The sequence below is a fragment of the Pelodiscus sinensis genome, chromosome 22 (assembly GCF_052426305.1).
Source record: "Pelodiscus sinensis isolate ZL-2025 chromosome 22, ASM5242630v1, whole genome shotgun sequence".
In the NCBI taxonomy this organism is placed as follows: domain Eukaryota; kingdom Metazoa; phylum Chordata; order Testudines; family Trionychidae; genus Pelodiscus; species Pelodiscus sinensis.
In genome coordinates this window covers 25,930,478-25,950,135 of record NC_143073.1, presented here as the reverse complement: position 1 = coordinate 25,950,135, position 19,658 = coordinate 25,930,478, and the positions used below count along the sequence as shown (strand labels likewise).

At 59.6% G+C, this 19,658-nt stretch overlaps 2 protein-coding genes across 5 annotated transcripts in view; one reads left to right on the top strand and one right to left on the bottom strand.

Annotated features, from left to right (window-relative positions):
• Positions 1-19,658, bottom strand: part of LOC142819614 (uncharacterized) — a 169,170-nt gene that overhangs the window by 55,798 nt on the left and 93,714 nt on the right. The window lies entirely within an intron of this gene.
• On the top strand, positions 1,352-11,035 carry LOC106733060 (uncharacterized). The gene is made up of 9 exons (XM_089772754.1): positions 1,352-1,745; positions 2,485-2,607; positions 3,485-3,640; positions 4,340-4,477; positions 5,229-5,638; positions 7,521-7,573; positions 7,802-7,889; positions 9,138-9,277; positions 10,684-11,035. The coding sequence occupies exons 1-9, from the start codon at positions 1,685-1,687 to the stop codon at positions 11,033-11,035; spliced, it is 1,521 nt and encodes a 506-aa protein (XP_089628880.1). The 5' UTR covers positions 1,352-1,684.

The window sequence follows — 19,658 nt, the reverse complement described above, 5'->3', positions numbered from 1 at the left end:
TCCTCACAGGCAGGGCGGTGGTAATTACCTCTTGGTCCTTCGAATGAGCCATTCTGGGTTTCTGGCAAACAGCTGGCGGGGTGCCTACAGCAGATCTGAAACAAGGGCTGAGCCGGTGACACCTCTGGAGGGGCAGGGCCGCTGCCTGGGTATTTAGGGGCTGAGAGGAGGTGGCTCTCAGGTGTTGGGATCAAATCGGCAGAGGTGACAGACACCGAGGTGAGTCAGGAACTCCAGAGAGACCTGGTCGAGGCGGGCTCGTGGGCAACGGGATGGCAGATCAGTTTGGATAAATGCAAAGTAATGCGCGGTGGGGGATGGTGAGTTTGAAGCACCCAAGACTCGGCAGGTTCTAACTTAACTGAGAGGAGCCCAGGAAGGGACCCCTGTCGAGTGTCCCCGGAGGAGGAGCCGTGCTCACCTGGGCTCGCCGCGCTGCTGCAGAAGAGAAAAGCCAAGAAGGACGTTCGGCTGCCAGAGGGGATGGAGAACTACATGGACAATACTGCGGTGCTCTCTCCGGACCGGCAGGATGCTCTGGCCCTGGGGTGGGCAGTGCTGGTCGCCCCGTCTCAGATGGGATAGTGCAGATCTGGAGCCAATGTTGATGAGGGAGGGGAAAACCAGCCCAGGGCAGAGCCCTACAGCTGGACTAGAATCCTGCTGGTACCACCGGCCTCGCTGCTACAGTCACGGGAGCGGGAAAAGGTGCTTTGCTGTGGGGTGGCTGGGTGGGCAAGAAGAAGAGACTGTGGGGCCACGGGGTAAAGCACATGACAGCAGCTTGTCAGAAATGTCAGCAAGAGAGAGCAAGTGTTTTCCTAAAGAAAGTTTTAAATACTTGGATTTAAAGAGGAGATAGAAACAGCTTGGAAGTCCATTATAACAGCAATGAAATAACTTTTTACATGGTTTAAGTAAATTTTTTTCCATATTTTTAGTGGTAAAAATTGTGTTGGATTCTGCTCATTTGTGTAATATAGTATCCAAAGTAGTTTTTAAAAGTAGCTTGAGGGAATATGTCTCTCCTGCGGGATTAGCGAGATCTAAGGTCTTTGCAGGTGGGAGTAAAATAAATGCCGGCACAGTGCAGGAGAGAGTGGGAATAGGATTAAAATACAGTCCCACGCAGGGCTGTATCGGAGAACTCCCGTTCTGTTATCTCTGGGAATGTCTGTGGCATTGTACAGAGGGGGACACACTCTACTCTATTGAAAAATGCAGGTTTGGGGAGACCAAAACATTGTGAAAATGAGTGAAAAAAATCCTAGAAAGAAACTTGAAAATAATGAAATGGGGACACTTGCAGAATTATGAGTTTTTTCACGTCCAGGTGGGTTTTCTGTCCAACGTTGCCCGTAACATTTAGATTTAAATCCATGTGAACTTAAATGCTTGAAAATGCGCCAAACCCATATACCTTGGCTTTTCAATATGGCCAATAATTGTGTCAACCCAGAATTTAAAAAAAAAAAATCCTTAGACCGGGGAGAGAAGCAACCAATCAGTTCTGGCACAATTGTGTTGCCTGGTGCTACCCCCCCCTACAAATCTCGGCTGCAATTCCCTTCCAGCCTCCTTTCCCTCTGGACTCTCTCCTGCTCCCCTCCGGCAGAGCTCGCTGCACCAGCCGTGAGAAGGCTCCGTTCAGCTCCCAGCCCGGCCCCAGGCTCCTCCCAGCACCATGGGGGTTTCCTCGCTGCTCTGCCTCCTCCCTGTTCTCCTAGCGACAGCCAGTGCCCAAGGTGAGTCGTGCGCGGCTGGAGCCACTTAACCCTCCTGGACTTCGACCCCTCGCGCCCCTCGGCTCCCCGACCAGAGCCAGTCGCGCCTGTTGATATGATACAAGAACACTGGTGGAGGAGTGAATTGGGGGCACAGATGCCCCATGTGGAGGGAGAATAGGTCACGTGCTCCGCACCCTAATCACTTCTTTGCCCTCCGTGGGCCACTTTCCAGTATGTCCTCACCCTTCCTGCAATGGGGGCCCCCACACTGGATACAAGACTCCAGACATTGCCTTGTCAGCACCCAACAGGGGGAACAGTCACTTCCCCATGGCCACAGGGCCAGCTACCGCAGCATAGAAGGCAACCAGATCGGTCAGGCAGGACTTGCCCTTGGGGAATCCACATTGATCACTTTGCTCTCCTCCAACTGTTTCCAAATGGATTTCCTGAAGGTTTTCCAGGGACTAGCCGGGCTGGAGTCCCCCCCAGTCCTCCTTCCCTTCTGAAGACGGGCACCACATTTGCCTTTGTCCAGTCGCCAGGGATCCCCCCAGATCCTCATGATCCCTAGCCCGGGGAACTACATACTGCAGGCCAGTCACTGAAATCGACCCATTGCAGAGGGGCCCAGGGACAATGGGGCCCATTCGCCCCTCGGCTTGTTGGCAGCAGGGGAGACTGGGGCAAAGGGACGTGTCCAAGCTGGCGCTGCCGGCCCACAGGATGGAGGAAACACTCGCTCTTCTTTCTCCAGAGGGGACCCTGACATGCAACGTGGGCTTCGGCTCAACGGAGGCCTGCGATGTGGCTGCAGGGACCTGCCAAGACGACCAGGCGACGGGCGGCTGCCTCTCCATGGCAGAAGAAATTTCCCTGGGTAGGTGACGTTGCCTTCACCCTGGCACATCTTACCCTGCCTCCGTCACCACCAGGGTCACCCCAACAATGCCCCTCCTGGAGCCCCGGCACCCGGCACAGCACAGTCCGGCCGGGCATAGAGCTGGGTTGATTCCGGCACCATTCCAGTCTCTGACGCATCAACGGGCAGGCAGGGCAGTCTGGAGGCCTGGACCCGCTGGTCAGTTGCAAAGTTCCCATTGACTTCAGGGGCCCAATGTCACCCCCCGGGCGCTACTGAAACAAACCGTCTCCCTGTTCAACCCCCCCCACACCCCGAGTTCCTCAGGCCGGTGGATTTCACCAGTTCCCTTCAGTTCCCGCACTTTGTCCTTTGACGTGGGAACCCGAGTTACAGACCCAGTTCGGTTCATCCTGCCACTGACCTAACGGGACTGAACGGCCCTTCCACTCCCCTGTGGGAATGACACGGAGCCCCCACCAGCTTTACTGTGGTTGTTCATTATCCAGCCACCTGTCTGCCAACCTGCCTACGTATTCATTCCCCACCACGCCCACCCGCCCGCCAGCCTCTGAGCACACTCAGGACACTTTCCCAGCACAGTCCCTAGTGGGTTTATTCAGGCTCTGGCCTCACTGCGATTAATGTGGCCGTGACCCGAGATTGAACCTCACTGCCCCCTACTCTCCACACACAAACCCTTTAGCCGCAGCCGGGCTGACACAATCTGGGGGGCAGTTTAGGCCTCGGCTCCTCTTCACCCTCCTGAATTGTGGCCCAGAATCGAACACGGGATCCCAGCAGCCGCACAAGGAGGTAAAATCCCCTCCCTGCCCCGCCTGAGGGTCCCTCCCAGCCTCACGTTTTCTGTTTTGCTCTTTTCTATGGTCCAAAGACGGGACGAAGCAGACGTTCTTCTCCAAGCAATGTCTCAGCGGCTATAGCAGTGACATAAAAGGCCCCTTCTCTTTCACCGTGGGGAAGGACCAGTACGTGAGGATCAACGTCCTACAATGCAACACAGATTTGTGCAACTCGGCCGCACCTCAAGGTACATTGTGGGTCTGTTTGATTTGTCCCTATTTCAGGGCACGGCCACATCAACGATTGAGGGTGTGAGCTGGGTGTGACTCTAGCTCTCCGTGTGCCCCGGCCGATGCACATGGGCCAGCGGGAGGAGCGCTTTGAAAGGGCATTCGCTCAAAGCACAGGAATAAACAGCTCCCACAGGCTGCATACGGACAGCAAGGTCGTTCGACCGGCACTGGGCAGAGTCACACCCAGCAGCTCCGCACACCCCATCTCCCTTGCTACAGTCGGACTGTTCATGTGGACAAGCCCCGGCACAATTCTATTTGTTCCTGTTTCTCCCCATTATTGCCCCAAAGTCCATTTCCTCCCATGTCATTTCTGCCTCCAGTGAGATCCCTGTAGCGGGCGGGTCACAGGCGGGGGTAGAACAGTCGGGGCCTGTTTGTCGTCAGACGGGTGGGGCTGCATAGGAAGGAGGGAGCCGCGGCCGGGACAGGCTCAAATCTAAATTTCCCGGCACCGATCAGCTCCCCCTTCACACTTGCCGGGATCCAGAACTGAGCCAGTGCGGCCGTCGCCGACTGTTGTGTCCCAGACAGAGGGAGAAATGCCCCCGGCTGCAGGGAGGGGCCTGCACATGCTCGGCGAGGCAGGGCCCAGCCTCGACCTGGAACAAGGTTTCACCCACCTGTAACCGTCTCTCTGTCTTTGTTCTCAGTGTCCCCGGACACCACCCCGAACGGGCGGCAGTGCCCAACCTGCTTTGCTCTGGGCTCCGCTGCCTGCAACAGCCAAGTCACCCCCTGCACGGGGCAGGAGACCTATTGCCTGGATTACACTGGCAGGCTGAGCCAAGGTAAATTCTGCCAGCTGGTTGCGGAGGGGGGGGCGGGGAGGTGCCCGGAAATGTCCTCACCCTGAAGCTCCCCCTCCCCCAGAGAGCTGCTGGGACCCAGTTTGTGCTGGGCCCAGGGCGGGTGGGGCGGCCAAGAGGGGTTCTAGCCGGAAGGAAGGAGAGAGGAATTGGGACGTTTCCCTCCCAGCCCAGCTCCCCCCCAGCAATGCCGCCCTGCTCCGGGGACGATGTCAGCGGGGTACTTGCTGGGGGAGGGTTGTGAAGTCAGGGATGCAGATCTGGAAAGAGAACCCAGGAGTCCTGGCTCCCCCTCCCCCACTGCTCTAACCACTAGTCCTCACCCCCTTGATGTCTAAGGTGGAGCTAAGCTGCTGTTGCCCCATGAGGCAGCTCCTGTTCTCAGTGTGGCCCAGGGCCCCCGGTGCTCTGGGAGGGGGGTTATAAAATAAGTGAACCGAGGAGGCTGTGGGGGCTGCCAGGAATGAAGAAAGAGCTGCCCCGACCACAGCTCTGTTCCCAACCCCAGCACCAGTCTGCTGTGTGGGGCTGCAGGCAGGGCCCCGGGGACGGGGGCAAGAGGGCATCAGGAACCTCCCCTGCCGTGGCCTCGTGCAGCCGGAGCAGGGAGGTGCCCAGGCGGGAGGGAAGGGCAGGCAGAGGGGGAACCGCCGGCTGGTGGAGACAGATGGGCGGGGGGGAAGAGCAGACCGGACCTCCTCATCAGTAAGAACAGGCAGAATTTCTCCGACAGGTGCATCATCGTCACCGTTTGCTGCAAAGGGCTGCGCGTCCGCGTCCGCGCGGGAGATTAAACGTGGAACCACTGTGACGTCCACGGACTACACCTTCACGTTTCTGAGAGGAGAGACAACCCCCAGCACCCCCATCCCCATCGACAGCCGCGATGCAGGCACTTCAGCCACCCCATCTCCCTCCACCCCCAACCCGACACCAAAAATACCCACCCCCAACAAAACTCCCACCCCCACTCCTAGAAAATCCACCCCCACGCCCACTCCAGAAACAACCACCCCTAACCCCACCCCCACCCCCACCACTGCCACTATGGAAACAACAACCCTCACCCCCACCACTACGGAGACAACCACCCCCACACCCACCACTGCCACTACGGAGACAACCACCCTCACCCCCACCACTGCCACTACGGAAACAACCACCCCCACCCCCACCACTGCCACTACGGAGACAACCACCCTCACCCCCACCACTGCCACTACGGAGACAACCACCCCCACCCCCACCACTGCCACTACGGAGACAACCACCCCCACCCCCACCACTACGGAGACAACCACCCCCACCCCCACCACTGCCACTACGGAAACAACCACCCCCACCCCCACCCCCACCACTGCCACTACGGAGACCACCACCCCCACCCCCACCACTGCCACTACGGAAACAACCACCATCACCCCCACCACTGCCACTACGGAAACAACCACCCCTAGCACTGCCATTACGGAGACCACCACCCCCACCCCCACCACTGCCACTACGGAGACAACCACCCCCACCCCCACCACTGCCACTACGGAGACCACCACCCTCACCCCCACCACTGCCACTACGGAGACAACCACCCTCACTGTCACTATGGAGACAACCACCCCCACCCCCACCACTGCCACTACGGAGACAACCACCCCCACCCCCACCACTGCCACTACGGAGACAACCACCCCCACCCCCACCACTGCCACTACGGAGACAACCACCCTCACCCCTACCACTGCCACTACGGAGACCACCACCCCCACCCCCACCACTGCCACTATGGAAACCACCACCCTCACCCCCACCACTGCCACTACGGAGACAACCACCCTCACCCCTACCACTGCCACTACGGAGACCACCACCCTCACCCCCACCACTGCCACTACGGAGACCACCACCCTGACCCCTACCACTGCCACTACGGAGACCACCACCCTCACCCCTACCACTGCCACTACGGAGACCACCACCCTCACCCCCACCACTGCCACTACGGAGACCACCACCCTGACCCCTACCACTGCCACTACGGAGACCACCACCCTCACCCCTACCACTGCCACTACGGAGACCACCACCCTCACCCCCACCACTGCCACTACGGAGACAACCACCCTCACTGTCACTACGGAGACAACCACCCCCACCCCCACCACTGCCACTACGGAGACAACCACCCTCACCCCCACCACTGCCACTACGGAAACAACCACCCTCACTGTCACTACGGAGACAACCACCCCCACCCCCACCACTGCCATTACAGAGACAACCACCCTCACCCCAACCACTGCCACTACGGAGATAACCACCCTCACCCCCACCACTGCCACTACGGAAACAACCACCCTCACTGTCACTACGGAGACAACCACCCCCACCCCCACCACTGCCATTACAGAGACAACCACCCTCACCCCCACCACTGCCACTACGGAGACAACCACCCCCACCCCCACCACTGCCACTACGGAAACAACCACCCTCACTGTCACTACGGAGACAACCACCCCCACCCCCACCACTGCCATTACAGAGACAACCACCCTCACCCCCACCACTGCCACTACGGAGACAACCACCCCCACCCCCACCCCGACCACTGCCACTACGGAGACCACCACCCCCACCCCTACCACTGCCACTACGGAGACCACCACCCCCACCCCCACCACTGCCACTACGGAGACAACCACCCCCACCCCCACCACTGCCACTACGGAGACCACCACCCTCACCCCCACCACTGCCACTACGGAAACAACCACCCTCACTGTCACTACGGAGACCACCACCCCCACCCCCACCACTGCCACTACGGAAACAACCACCCTCACCCCCACCACTGCCACTACGGAAACAACCACCCTCACTGTCACTACGGAGACAACCACCCCCACCCCCACCACTGCCATTACAGAGACAACCACCCTCACCCCTACCACTGCCACTACGGAAACAACCACCCTCACTGTCACTACGGAGACAACCACCCCCACCCCCACCACTGCCATTACAGAGACAACCACCCCCACCCCCACCACTGCCACTACGGAAACAACCACCCTCACTGTCACTACGGAGACAACCACACCCACCCCCACCACTGCCATTACAGAGACAACCACCCTCACCCCAACCACTGCCACTACGGAGATAACCACCCCCACCCCCACCACTGCCACTACGGAGACCACCACTCCCACCCCCACCACTGCCACTACAGAGACCACCACCCTCACCCCCACCACTGCCACTACGGAAACAACCACCCCCACCCCCACCACTGCCACTACGGAGACCACCACTCCCACCCCCACCACTGCCACTACGGAAACAACCACCCTCACCCCTACCACTGCCACTACGGAGACAACCACCCCCACCCCCACCACTGCCACTACGGAGACAACCACCCCCACCCCCACCACTGCCACTATGGAGACAACCACCCCCACCCCCACCACTGTCACTACGGAAACAACCACCCTCACTGCCACTACGGAGACAACCACCCCCACCCCCACCACTGCCACTATGGAGACCCCCACCCCCACCACTGTCACTACGGAAACAACCACCCTCACCCCCACCACTGCCACTATGGAGACCACCACCCCCACCCCCACCACTGCCACTACGGAAACAACCACCCTCACCCCCACCACTGTCACTACGGAAACAACCACCCTCACTGCCACTACGGAGACAACCACCCCCACCCCCACCCCCACCACTGCCACTACAGAGACCACCACCCTCACCCCCACCACTGCCACTACGGAAACAACCACCCTCACCCCTACCACTGCCACTACGGAGACAACCACCCCCACCCCCACCACTGCCACTACGGAAACAACCACCCCCACCCCCACCACTGCCACTACGGAGACAACCACCCTCACCCCCACCACTGCCACTACGGAAACAACCACCCCCACCCCCACCACTGCCACTACGGAAACAACCACCCCCACCCCCACCACTGCCACTACGGAGACAACCACCCTCACCCCCACCACTGCCACTACGGAAACAACCACCCCCACTCCCACCACTGCCACTACGGAGACAACCACCCCCACCCCCACCACTGCCACTACGGAAATAACCACCCCCACCCCCACCACTGCCACTACGGAAACAACCACCCCCACCACTGCCACTACGGAGACCACCACCCTCACCCCCACCACTGCCACTACGGAGACCACCACCCTCACCCCCACCACTGCCACTACGGAAACAACCACCCTCACCCCCACCACTGCCACTACGGAAACAACCACCCTCACCCCCACCACTGCCACTACGGAAACAACCACCCTCACCCCCACCACTGCCACTACGGAGACCACCACCCTCACCCCCACCACTGCCACTACGGAAATAACCACCCCCACCCCCACCACTGCCACTACGGAGACAGCCACCCTCACCCCCACCACTGCCACTACGGAGACAACCACCCTCACCCCCACCACTGCCACTACGGAAACAACCACCCTCACCCCCACCACTGCCACTACGGAGACAACCACCCTCACCCCCACCACTGCCACTACGGAGACAACCACCCCCACCCCCACTACTGCCACTACGGAAATAACCACCCCCACCCCCACCACTGCCACTACGGAGACAACCACCCTCACCCCCACCACTGCCATTACGGAGACCACCACCCTCACCCCCACCACTGCCACTACGGAGACCACCACCCTCACCCCCACCACTGCCACTACGGAGACAACCACCCCCACCCCCACCACTGCCACTACGGAGACCACCACCCTCACCCCCACCACTGCCACTACGGAGACCACCACCCTCACCCCCACCACTGCCACTACGGAGACAACCACCCTCACCCCCACCACTGCCACTACGGAGACCACCACCCCCACCCCCACCACTGCCACTACGGAGACAACCACCCCCACCACTGTCACTACGGAGACCACCACCCTCACCCCCACCACTGCCACTACGGAGACCACCACCCTCACCCCCACCACTGCCACTACGGAGACAACCACCCTCACCCCCACCACTGCCACTACGGAGACCACCACCCTCACCCCCACCACTGCCACTACGGAAACAACCACCCTCACCCCCACCACTGCCACTACGGAAACAACCACCCCCACCCTCACCACTGCCACTACGGAAATAACCACCCTCACCCCCACCACTGCCACTACGGAGACAACCACCCCCACCCCCACCACTGCCACTACGGAAATAACCACCCCCACCCCCACCACTGCCACTACGGAGACCACCACCCTCACCCCCACCACTGCCACTACGGAGACCACCACCCTCACCCCCACCACTGCCACTACGGAGACAACCACCCTCACCCCCACCACTGCCACTACGGAGACCACCACCCCCACCCCCACCACTGCCACTACGGAGACAACCACCCCCACCACTGTCACTACGGAGACCACCACCCTCACCCCCACCACTGCCACTACGGAGACAACCACCCTCACCCCCACCACTGCCACTACGGAAACAACCACCCTCACCCCCACCACTGCCACTACGGAAACAACCACCCTCACCCCCACCACTGCCACTACGGAGACAACCACCCTCACCCCCACCACTGCCACTACGGAAACAACCACCCTCACCCCCACCACTGCCACTACGGAAACAACCACCCTCACCCCCACCACTGCCACTACGGAGACCACCACCCTCACCCCCACCACTGCCACTACGGAGACCACCACCCTCACCCCCACCACTGCCACTACGGAGACCACCACCCTCACCCCCACCACTGCCACTACGGAGACAACCACCCTCACCCCCACCACTGCCACTACGGAGACCACCACCCCCACCCCCACCACTGCCACTACGGAGACAACCACCCCCACCACTGTCACTACGGAGACCACCACCCTCACCCCCACCACTGCCACTACGGAGACAACCACCCCCACCACTGCCACTACGGAGACCACCACCCTCACCCCTACCACTGCCACTACGGAGACAACCACCCTCACCTCCACCACTGCCACTATGGAAACAACTACCCCCATCACTGCCACTATGGAGACAACTACCCTCACCCCCACCACGATGGAAACAACTACCCTCACCCGCAGCCCCACCCCCACTATGACAGAAACAACTACCCCTACCGCTAGCACTCCCCAAACTACCAGCCCCACCTCCACTTCCAATATAATCTCCAAGACCCCCAAAACAACCACCATCACCACCGACCCCTGCATCCCTGATGTAACCACCCCCACTACACCTGACCCCTGCCTTCCTGATACAACAGCCCCTTCTATACATGACCCCTGCTTTCCCGATAAAACCACTACCACCCGTCCTGGAGCAACTAGCATTCCCATGGGTTCTACGACCACTCCTGATACCAATGACCACATCTGTGGAGGTAGCTCAGCGCTGGGGAAATTGTCGTTTGCCCTCTACCTGCCGGCCGTTGCTGGACTGTTGCTGGTGAACCTGCTCTTCTTACCCCCCATCTGATGCCTGCAAATGAAGGGTTGAAATCTGAGCTGCTCCCTCTCTGATGCCCCTCCATGGTGCAATGGCAATGCAAAGGGGATGCTGTATAACCCTGTGGTGAGGGGTGCCCGGTGAATGGGTCCCACTATCTCACTGCTGGCTGGAATGTGCCTTTAGCAAATTCACTGAATAAACCAGGATTGGAAATAAAAGCCCCCAGTGCATTATGTTCCAGTTGCCCGTTGCCTGCCTTGCCCACGGGAGACCAGAGTGTGGCCTGATGCATGAGCCACAGAAGAGTTTGTTTGTCTTTGTGGGTTTGTGTTTCTCTAGATCCCTGTATCTCCTACCGTGAGTGTGTGACACCCCAGCCGCGGTGCCCACCCACTGTTCCCAGCCTGTGCTGCGCAGAAGGGTCAATGTTACCTCTTGGGCGTCTCTGCTGAGCTTTCAACAGGAGAGTGGCACAAACATTAGTGGCTTTGTTTGGGTTAGATCCCGGAGGGCATCCCCTGGGGAGGCCTGATGTGTCTCCCCGGGCACACGGCCGCACCCCTCTCCAGAGCTCAGAGCCAGCACGGGCCCCTCTCCCAGATCCTGGCCCCTCACAGCTGCAGTGTGGATGCCCCCCAAGGGCTAACAGTCCCCCCACATCTGGGCTGTGTCTACACTGGGCCACTTATTCCGGAAAATCAGCCGCTTTTCTGGAATAAGCTGCGAGCTGTCTACACTGGCCCTTGAATTTCCGGAAAAGCAACGATGCTCTACTGTACAAAATCAGCCGCTATTCTGGAAAAACTATTCTGCCCCCGCTCGGGCATAAGTCCTTATTCCGGAACACTGTTCCGGAAAAGGGCCAGTGTAGACAGCCCAGTAGTCTTTTCCAGAAAAAAGCCCTGATCGCGAAAATGGCGATCGGGGCTCTTTTCCGGAAAAGCGCGTTTACATTGGCCACAGACGCTTTTCCGGAAAAAGGGCTTTCTCTCCAGCATCGTCCCCTCCTGCCACTGGGGTCACGAGCCCCGTCTGAATCCAGCCTGCCAGGCCTAGTGACACCTCCCTGCGCTGGGGGGCCTGCCCGGGCCTGCTCAGGATCCCCCCAGCCGCTCCCCGGCCCCTCTCTGTTCCCCCCTCCCCCCCCTCTCTCTTCCCCCCTCCCCCCCTTCCTCTGCCCCCGCCCAGCCTCCGACCCCCCTCTCTGCCGCCCTCAGTCCCCAGCCCCCCTCCTCTGCCCCGGCCTCCCCCGCCCCCCGCTCTCCCCTTAGCTCGGCCCTGCCCAGGCTCACAGGGCGCTTGGGGCAGCCGCTCTCTCTGGGAGGCGTCTCTGTGCGGGAGGGGAGAGGAGCCAGGCCCCCCCTCATTAGCCTGCTGCCCTGCCAATCAGCCAACCTGGAGCATTGAGCTGTCCCCATTGATCCTGGGGCCCGTCTGTCTCACCCTCCTCTCGCCTCTTCAGCCCCGCCCCTTTTCTGTGGGAGCCTGAGAAGGCCGAGCCCCCCCGCAGTGTCACAATGAGGGGCCCCAGCACCGGCCCCCTCGTGTCTGTCTGCAAACTGCCCCCCCCCCCCCACAGGCATCCCCCTCGGCCAGCGCCAGGCTGGGGAGTCACTGGTCCACATGCCTGTGGGGCCTGGTGGGCAGGGACGAGCCACCGCCCAGCCCCCCCCCCCATCCTCCAGCGAGTGACCATTACTGGGGCTACTGCCCCGGCCCCCCTCGGGCGCAGCGTGGGGGCTCCCCTCCCCCACCCGCACGCGGGCCCGGCCATGCACCTATGGGGCCCGGGCGGCACGCTGACAGAGGCTGCACCATGCACCCGGGCAGCCCCCAGCCAGGGCCACGTGCGAGCAGCCGGGGGGGCAGCGCAGGGCCCTGACGCCGCAGGGCTCTGTCCGGTAAAAAAATTCAGAAAGTTCCCTAAAGCGTCCGAGACTTTCTGATTTTTTCCTGGCCAGGAAGCAAAAATCCCGGATAGTCACTGGGTTCCGCGGGGGAGCTGTCCGGTCCAGCGCAGGGAGGCAAGATGGCAAGTGGCCACCAGCAGCCTGTTTGGGCCAAAAAGCCTCAAAAGCAAGGCATTCCTTAAAGGGGCCATGCTGTTGTTGGTTTTTTCCCACAACTGTGGTCTCCCCCTTTTTTTTTCCCCTCAATAGAATTTTTTCCAGGTGGTTTTTTTTGGGGGGTGGGGGGGGGTGGAGTGTTAGGTATTTTTTGTTAAACCCTCTGGCGACCCCAGATGCCTAGATCGGGAGGGGGGAGGGGGCAGAGGGCTAGGGGTGCTGTAGTCCCCCCCAAAGTTAGATCCTGAGAATTTCGTCCCTGATATCAGGGCCAGCTTTAACAAGCCTGGGTCGCGATTCCTGAGGGGGCACTGTGCATGCGTCGTGCACCCGGGAGTGGGGCCCCCTGAGACGCGGGGCCTCATTCCGGGGAATCAGCCGAATCGGCCTAAAGCCAGCCCTGCCTGACGTCTGCTTCACGCGCCCGCCTCTTCCTTGCAACAGAGCTGGGGCTGCTCCCAGCTTTGCCCTCAGGCCCGGGAGTTTGTTTCTAAGCAGAGGGAGGCAGGGCGATGAAGATAGCAGAAGGCTCATGACAGCTCCTTAAATAATCATGCAAACACTGCCAGGCACTGCAATTAAAAGACTGGAAACCCAGGGTAGGAGTAACTGGGCACCGTTTATGAAGATGGTTCATACATGATCTTGGAAAAGGCAAACAGTGAGGGGGCAAAATCTGCAGCTGGTACAAAAGGAGTCCAGACAGTTAAACCCAGAGGTGCCTGCAGAGAGTCCTAGAGGGGCTGCCCTCACTGGGCCCCTCAGCTCCTGGGCGGAACCCCCCTCTCCAATGTGGCAGCCCCTTCTCGGGGAGCCCCCCCCCCCAGCGGCTGTGAGACAGCCCTTCCTCAGGGAGTCCACTCCAGCGTGGCGACCCTCTCTGGGGGGTCCACCCCTCCGCCTCCAGGACGGTGCTTCTCAGGGCCTTCAGCCGCCTGCCTCCACCGTGAGCTCTCTTGGGGGGCCCCTCCCCCAGGGCCTCCACCCCCAGAAGGAATGGCGCCCCCCTGTTCTCCAGACCAGAGCAACTATCAGCCAGCACCAAACAGGAGGGTTTATTGAGCTTTGAACAGCAACGGGTCCCTCAGGCCAGTCAGCCCTGGGCCCTCAACCTACACGTCAGCCTCCCCTGCAGCCAGCTGAGCCCTGCCTGCTCTGCCCTCAGTCCCCAAGAAACAGCCCCAGTCTCCCAGCAGAGCCTCCAATATCCCCAGCAACAGCTCCTCCCCCATCTATTGTCTTCTCCCCAGGTAACAGGGTCGCCTGGGCCCCTCTCTTCTCCACCTCCCTCCTGTCCAATGTTCTCCCCTCGCTGGGATCAGCTGGGCCGGTTGCTGGGTCCCTCTCTGCAGCCCATTGTCTGTCACCTGGCCAGAACCGGCCGTGTCCTCCAAGCAGGGTCGGGGTCACCCGGGTCCCAGACACCCCGGCTCCAGCTCTGGGCTGTTCTGTGAAACAACAAACTCCCCCCCTTTGCCACATTAAACCAGTAACTGCTGGGCACTGAGTGCCCCCCTGTATGTAACACCCCCTTTGAGTCCCCCAAACTCCCCACTTCCTCACAGTTCCTCACCAACCTGGCTGACTGGGCAACACAAGAGCAGGTGGAATTCAGGGCTGGGAAATGCAAAGCAACGCGCATGGGGAAATATAATCCCACCTGTACCCACAAGAAGGATGGGGACAGAATCAGCTGTTACCCCTCAGGTAAGAGACCTTGGAATCCCAGTGGCTAGGTCCCTGAAAACGTCCGCTCAATGGCAGGGCCAGTCTGGAAAGCCAAGAGAGACTCGGTCTACACTGCGGAGCTTTTCCGGGATCCTGTGTCCAAAGAACGCTTCCACTTTTTTGGAACAGTTTCCAAAAAAGCGGACGTGTTCTTTCGACATCCCTGTATTCCTCACTGTCTGAAGAATAAGGGATGTTCCCAAAGAGGAGGTTTTTCCAACGTTTGGCCCCATGTAAACAGGCCAAATATCAGAAAAGCCTCCTCCAGAAAAAGATCGTGGTTTTCAATCTGCGTATCTTTTTCTGAAAGGGTCTCGATAAGAACAAATATTGTCACGGAGGGCAGGTCCATCAATGGCTACCAGCTACTATGGGCAGGGAAAGCATCCCTGGCCTCTGTTTGCCAGAAGCTGGAATTGTGTCACTGGGGAGGGACGAGCCCCACTCCCCAGTCCAGCACCTGAGGAGGCTGCCTCAGTTTTCCTCATGGTAAGGCCAGCTCTGGTGCCCTGCTGTACCCACCAGATCCCACTCCCCTCCCAGCGCTGAGAGAGTGCCCAGGAGTTCTGACAGCTTCTCTCCCCCCACAGAGTTAGTAACGAAGTACAACTATATATTAACATTTTAAACATAACACACCTCCACAATGAGGAGTCTTGTGGCACCTTGTGACAAAGGTCGAGGATCATGAGCTTTTGTGGGTAAAACCCACTTCATCAGATATGTGGGAGTGGAAAGTACAGGATCCAGGTGCTATAGAGCAGCAAAAGCAGTTATCAGTCAATTGCAGGAGCAGTGTCTATGAATCTCATTGGTCAGGCTGGATGTGTCCCATTCGTAGCTTTTGCTGTGGAAATGCAAATATCAAAGGCAGGGGAAATTGCCTTTGTAGTGCATTAACCGGTTAATATCTATATTCAGACCCAAGCTGATAGCGTCAAACTTGTGCATGAATTCCAGGTCTTCAGTCTTCCTCTGTGACTGGCTGGTGAAATTCCTTTGTAGAAGAATGGCTACTTTAAAAACTATTATCGAGTGGCCAGGCAGGTTGAAATACCCCCCTCCAGGTTTCTGCGTGTTACCATTCCTGATGTGTGATTTGTGTCCATTTATCCTTTGGCTCAGAGACTGTCCAGTCTGGCCACTGCACATGGCAGAGGGGCATGGCGGGTTAGATCACATTGGGGGATGTGCATTGGCATGAGCTGCTGACGTGGAGGCTGATGTGCTAGGGCCTGTGATGGTGTCTCTTGTGTAGATGTGTGGCCAGCGTTGGTACCGGGGTTTGTGGCAGGGCGATGCTCTTGTATAGGTGGGTCTGAGGTGAGATGTGTGGCTGCTGGAAAAGATTTGGGGGTGTGGGGTATCTGCAGGTGGGCCCTGGCCTGTCTCCCAAGCCCTGTGAGAGGGAGGGAGGGAGGGAGGGTTTTCCAGGCCGGTTTTCAGACTGTCAATGATGAGCTGGCGGGGTTTGAGCTGGGGCCGGAGGTGATAACTAGTGAGGGTCCTGTTATCTTCCTTCTGGGGCCTGTCTTGACGTGGGTGACTGGTGTGCGCTTGTCTGGCTCCGTCAATCCATTTCCTCACTTCCCCCGGTGGGGATTTGAATTTTAAGGGTGCCTGATAAAGTTCTCGTGGGTGATTGTCTCCGTCTGTGGGACTGGAGCGGAGCCGGTTTTATCTTAGGGCCTGGGCTGCAGACAACGGATCACGTGATGTGTCCGGGGTGGGTGAGACCAGCAGGCTGTAGGTTTCTGGTACAGGGCGGCGCCAATGTGACCATCATTTAATTGCGCTGCAGTGTCCAGGAAGTGCATCTCTTGTGTGGATTGGTCCGGGCTGAGGGTGAAAATTGTGGAAATCCCGCTGGAATTCTTCAAGGGTCTCCTTCCCCGGGGTCCAGAGGATGAAGCGCGAGTGGAGGAGGGTGCCCGGAGACAGGAGCTGAGGAAACGTTGTTCGAGGTCAGCCGTAACGATGTCGGCTGATTGTGGGGCCGTGCGGGTGCCCAGGGCTGTGCTGCTGACGGGAAGGTTTAAATCGTCCCCAAACGGGAAATCGCTGTGGGGGAGGGCAGAGTCACAGAGCTCAGCCGCCAGGTGTGCCGGGCCTCACCAGAGCGTTTATGGGTCTTGAGTAGCAGATCGAATGCTCCTGGTTGGGGCTCTGGCCAGAAGATGCCAGAACACGTTGGCACTAGAGCCAAGTGGGTCTAATATTTATTTAAATTTTCTTTCTTTGATACCGGAATTAGATTCGGGGCTCCTGACAGCCAATGGCTAAGTTACCTGCCAGAAAACTCGAGTTTTCAAGTGCCTTCGTAGCCCCTGGAGAGAAGCGATGTGTGTGGGGGGAGAGGGACGGTGTTGTGTGTGGAGAATGTCCCCACATTTGCTGCTTGGCTTGTACTGAACTTGCTCAACTCTCCTGCTTTCCTGACCGTAGCCCGGATGAAGAATGTGTCTTTGTCTTTCTTCTGAGGCCCTGACTCAGGGCTGAGAGTTCATCCACAGCTCCCGCCCCTGCTGCGGGATCCCTGCTGTCAGGCTGCACCCACTTGGCTGGGGGCACAAAGAGGACACTGGAGCTGGGTCGGGCGATCGTGCGCCAGCACCGAGGAGCGTGTTCCCGTGCGATGTGGGACCCGTGCAAACGAGGCCGAGTCACTCGGTGGATGTGGGACGATTCCAGTCGCTGGTGAGGCGGCGTGAACAGGTGAAGGGGGAAATGACTTTTTTAGCCCCGCCCAGTCTCGCTTCAGACCAGTCTGACAGGCTCCTCTAAGTGCTTCTAGATCCTTAATCGTCATTCCTGTCTAATCTTCATCAGTTTGGTGCCTTATGTAAACCAAGCCGAGTCCTGCCGGGGACAGAGGCTGGGACGGGCACCTCTCTGCAGCGCTCGCATTCCCCACTAATCCCGGCAGCGCCCAGCCCCGCCTGGGACCCACTTCCTGTATGAAACTCCCGTGAGACATTGCCAGCCCTGAGCACGTCAGTGTGGGATGTTTTGCAACAGACAACGCTTCAACTAAAGAAACAGGAGCAAAGTAAGCCAGGGAGACGCAAGACAGAACAGAAGCTGCTCAGCACATATAGCCCTGCCCCCGTCTCTGCCCCCCCAAGCCAGTGAAAGCCCCTCCCCCCCCCAGCAGCTCCTCGCTCCCTACGGCCGGCCCCACCTCCAGCCTCTATCCAACTTCCCGGGCCAAATGTGTCATCCTGGCACAGCCCATGCCAGGCTGTGGATACAGGAGCAGGGGAGAGGCTGCCACACTGAAATTCCCAACGCCAGCTCGCTATTGGTGCCATGCCTAGGGAAACTGAGGCACACACAGGGGGTTCCTGCAGGACAGTAGAAATCACATGCAGCGCAACAAAGTGAACAGAGTGAATGCAATCCTAACGTCGTCACGTCTCTCTCCCCCTCCCAGACCGAACTGAGCAGGGTCCCTTGGCCAGCTGCCTGGGGAAGTTCAGAGCCTGTGATATTCGTGCTCCCCTAAACCCGGACCCTCCATGGCATAGTGCTGCAGCAGCAGGCTCTGCCTCAGAGCTCGGCACTGGACCCCTGCATCTGGTGCAGCCACATCAGGGGAGCAGGGTCGGTTCCACCAGGCAATGCTGCCCAAAGAGATCTGGCTGCAGCTTTTAGGGACCCACCCCAGGGCCAGGCGTCCTTCTCTCCGGCCGCGTCGCTCTGCTCCCGGGGCAGCAGCTTCTTGCTCAGGTAACTGATGGGGTGTCGTTTCTCCTTTTCCTCCCCCAGCATCAGCACTGCCCCTAGCCCAGAGTCAGTGAGCACCAGGAAGGGCTTGTCACAGTGTGGGTTTGCCAGCAGTGGGGCTCTGACCAGGGACTCTGCCAGCGCGCAGAGAGCCCCCCGGCTCAGCTCGGCCCAGCCCACCCTGTCTGACCTCCCCTTCTCACACAGCTCAGTGATAGGGGCGGTGATGGAGCAAAGTGGGGCACACACCTCCGGGAGTGCCCTGCCAGCCCAATGCAGGCCTGGACCGGCTTTTGGTGTGGGGAACCTGCCAGTCTCTGAGGCCCTCCACTGTGGCCGGCTCTGGTTTCAAGCAGCCACCCCCCAGCTTATGGCCCAGGTAATACACCTGGGCCATCCCCACCTGGCACTTCCCAGCCTTCAGAGTCAGCCCGGCGCCCCGCAGCCGCCCAGCACCTGGCTGGCCTGGGACACGTGGTCCTCCCAGCTCTGACTAAACACACAAATATCGATAGAATCCAGGGCCAAACCCTCCATCCCCCGCAGCCGCTGGTCCGGCAGGCACTGGAAGGTGGCTGGCGCCCTCTTGAGGCCGAGAGGCAGGACCAGGAACTCCTAGAGCCCCAAAGGGGTGAGAAAAGCCAATTTCAGCCAGGAGCCCGCTCTGGTCCCGGGGAACAGATCCACCGGGGCATCATCTCCCTGCCCCTCCCTGTGCCTAGGTATGGCCAGCACCAAATTCTCCTTGTCCCATCCTCCCCCACCCTCTGGCAGGGGTTGCAGGACCAGCTCCAGGTCGGTCTCCTCTTGGCTCTGCTGCACACTCCAGAATGTTTTCCTGTGCGCCTGGGTCAACCCAAACTCAGGCACGGGGCTCATTTAAAGAGATCAGAGCCCCCCTCCTCAATCCTGTCCATCTGGTTGAGCCAAGCGGACCCTCGGCTCCTCCACCCAGGCATCCATCCGTATCGACCTGCTCTACGAGGTCTGCAGACCAGGGAGACGCTGAGCAAAGCCGCGCAGGACCCGGGGCCGGACCCGCGGCGCTTCCAGCTGACCTGGAAGCGCTGCGGGTCCGGCACCGGGTTCTGCGCCGCTTTGCTCAGCGTCTCCCTGGTCTGCTGGGGGGG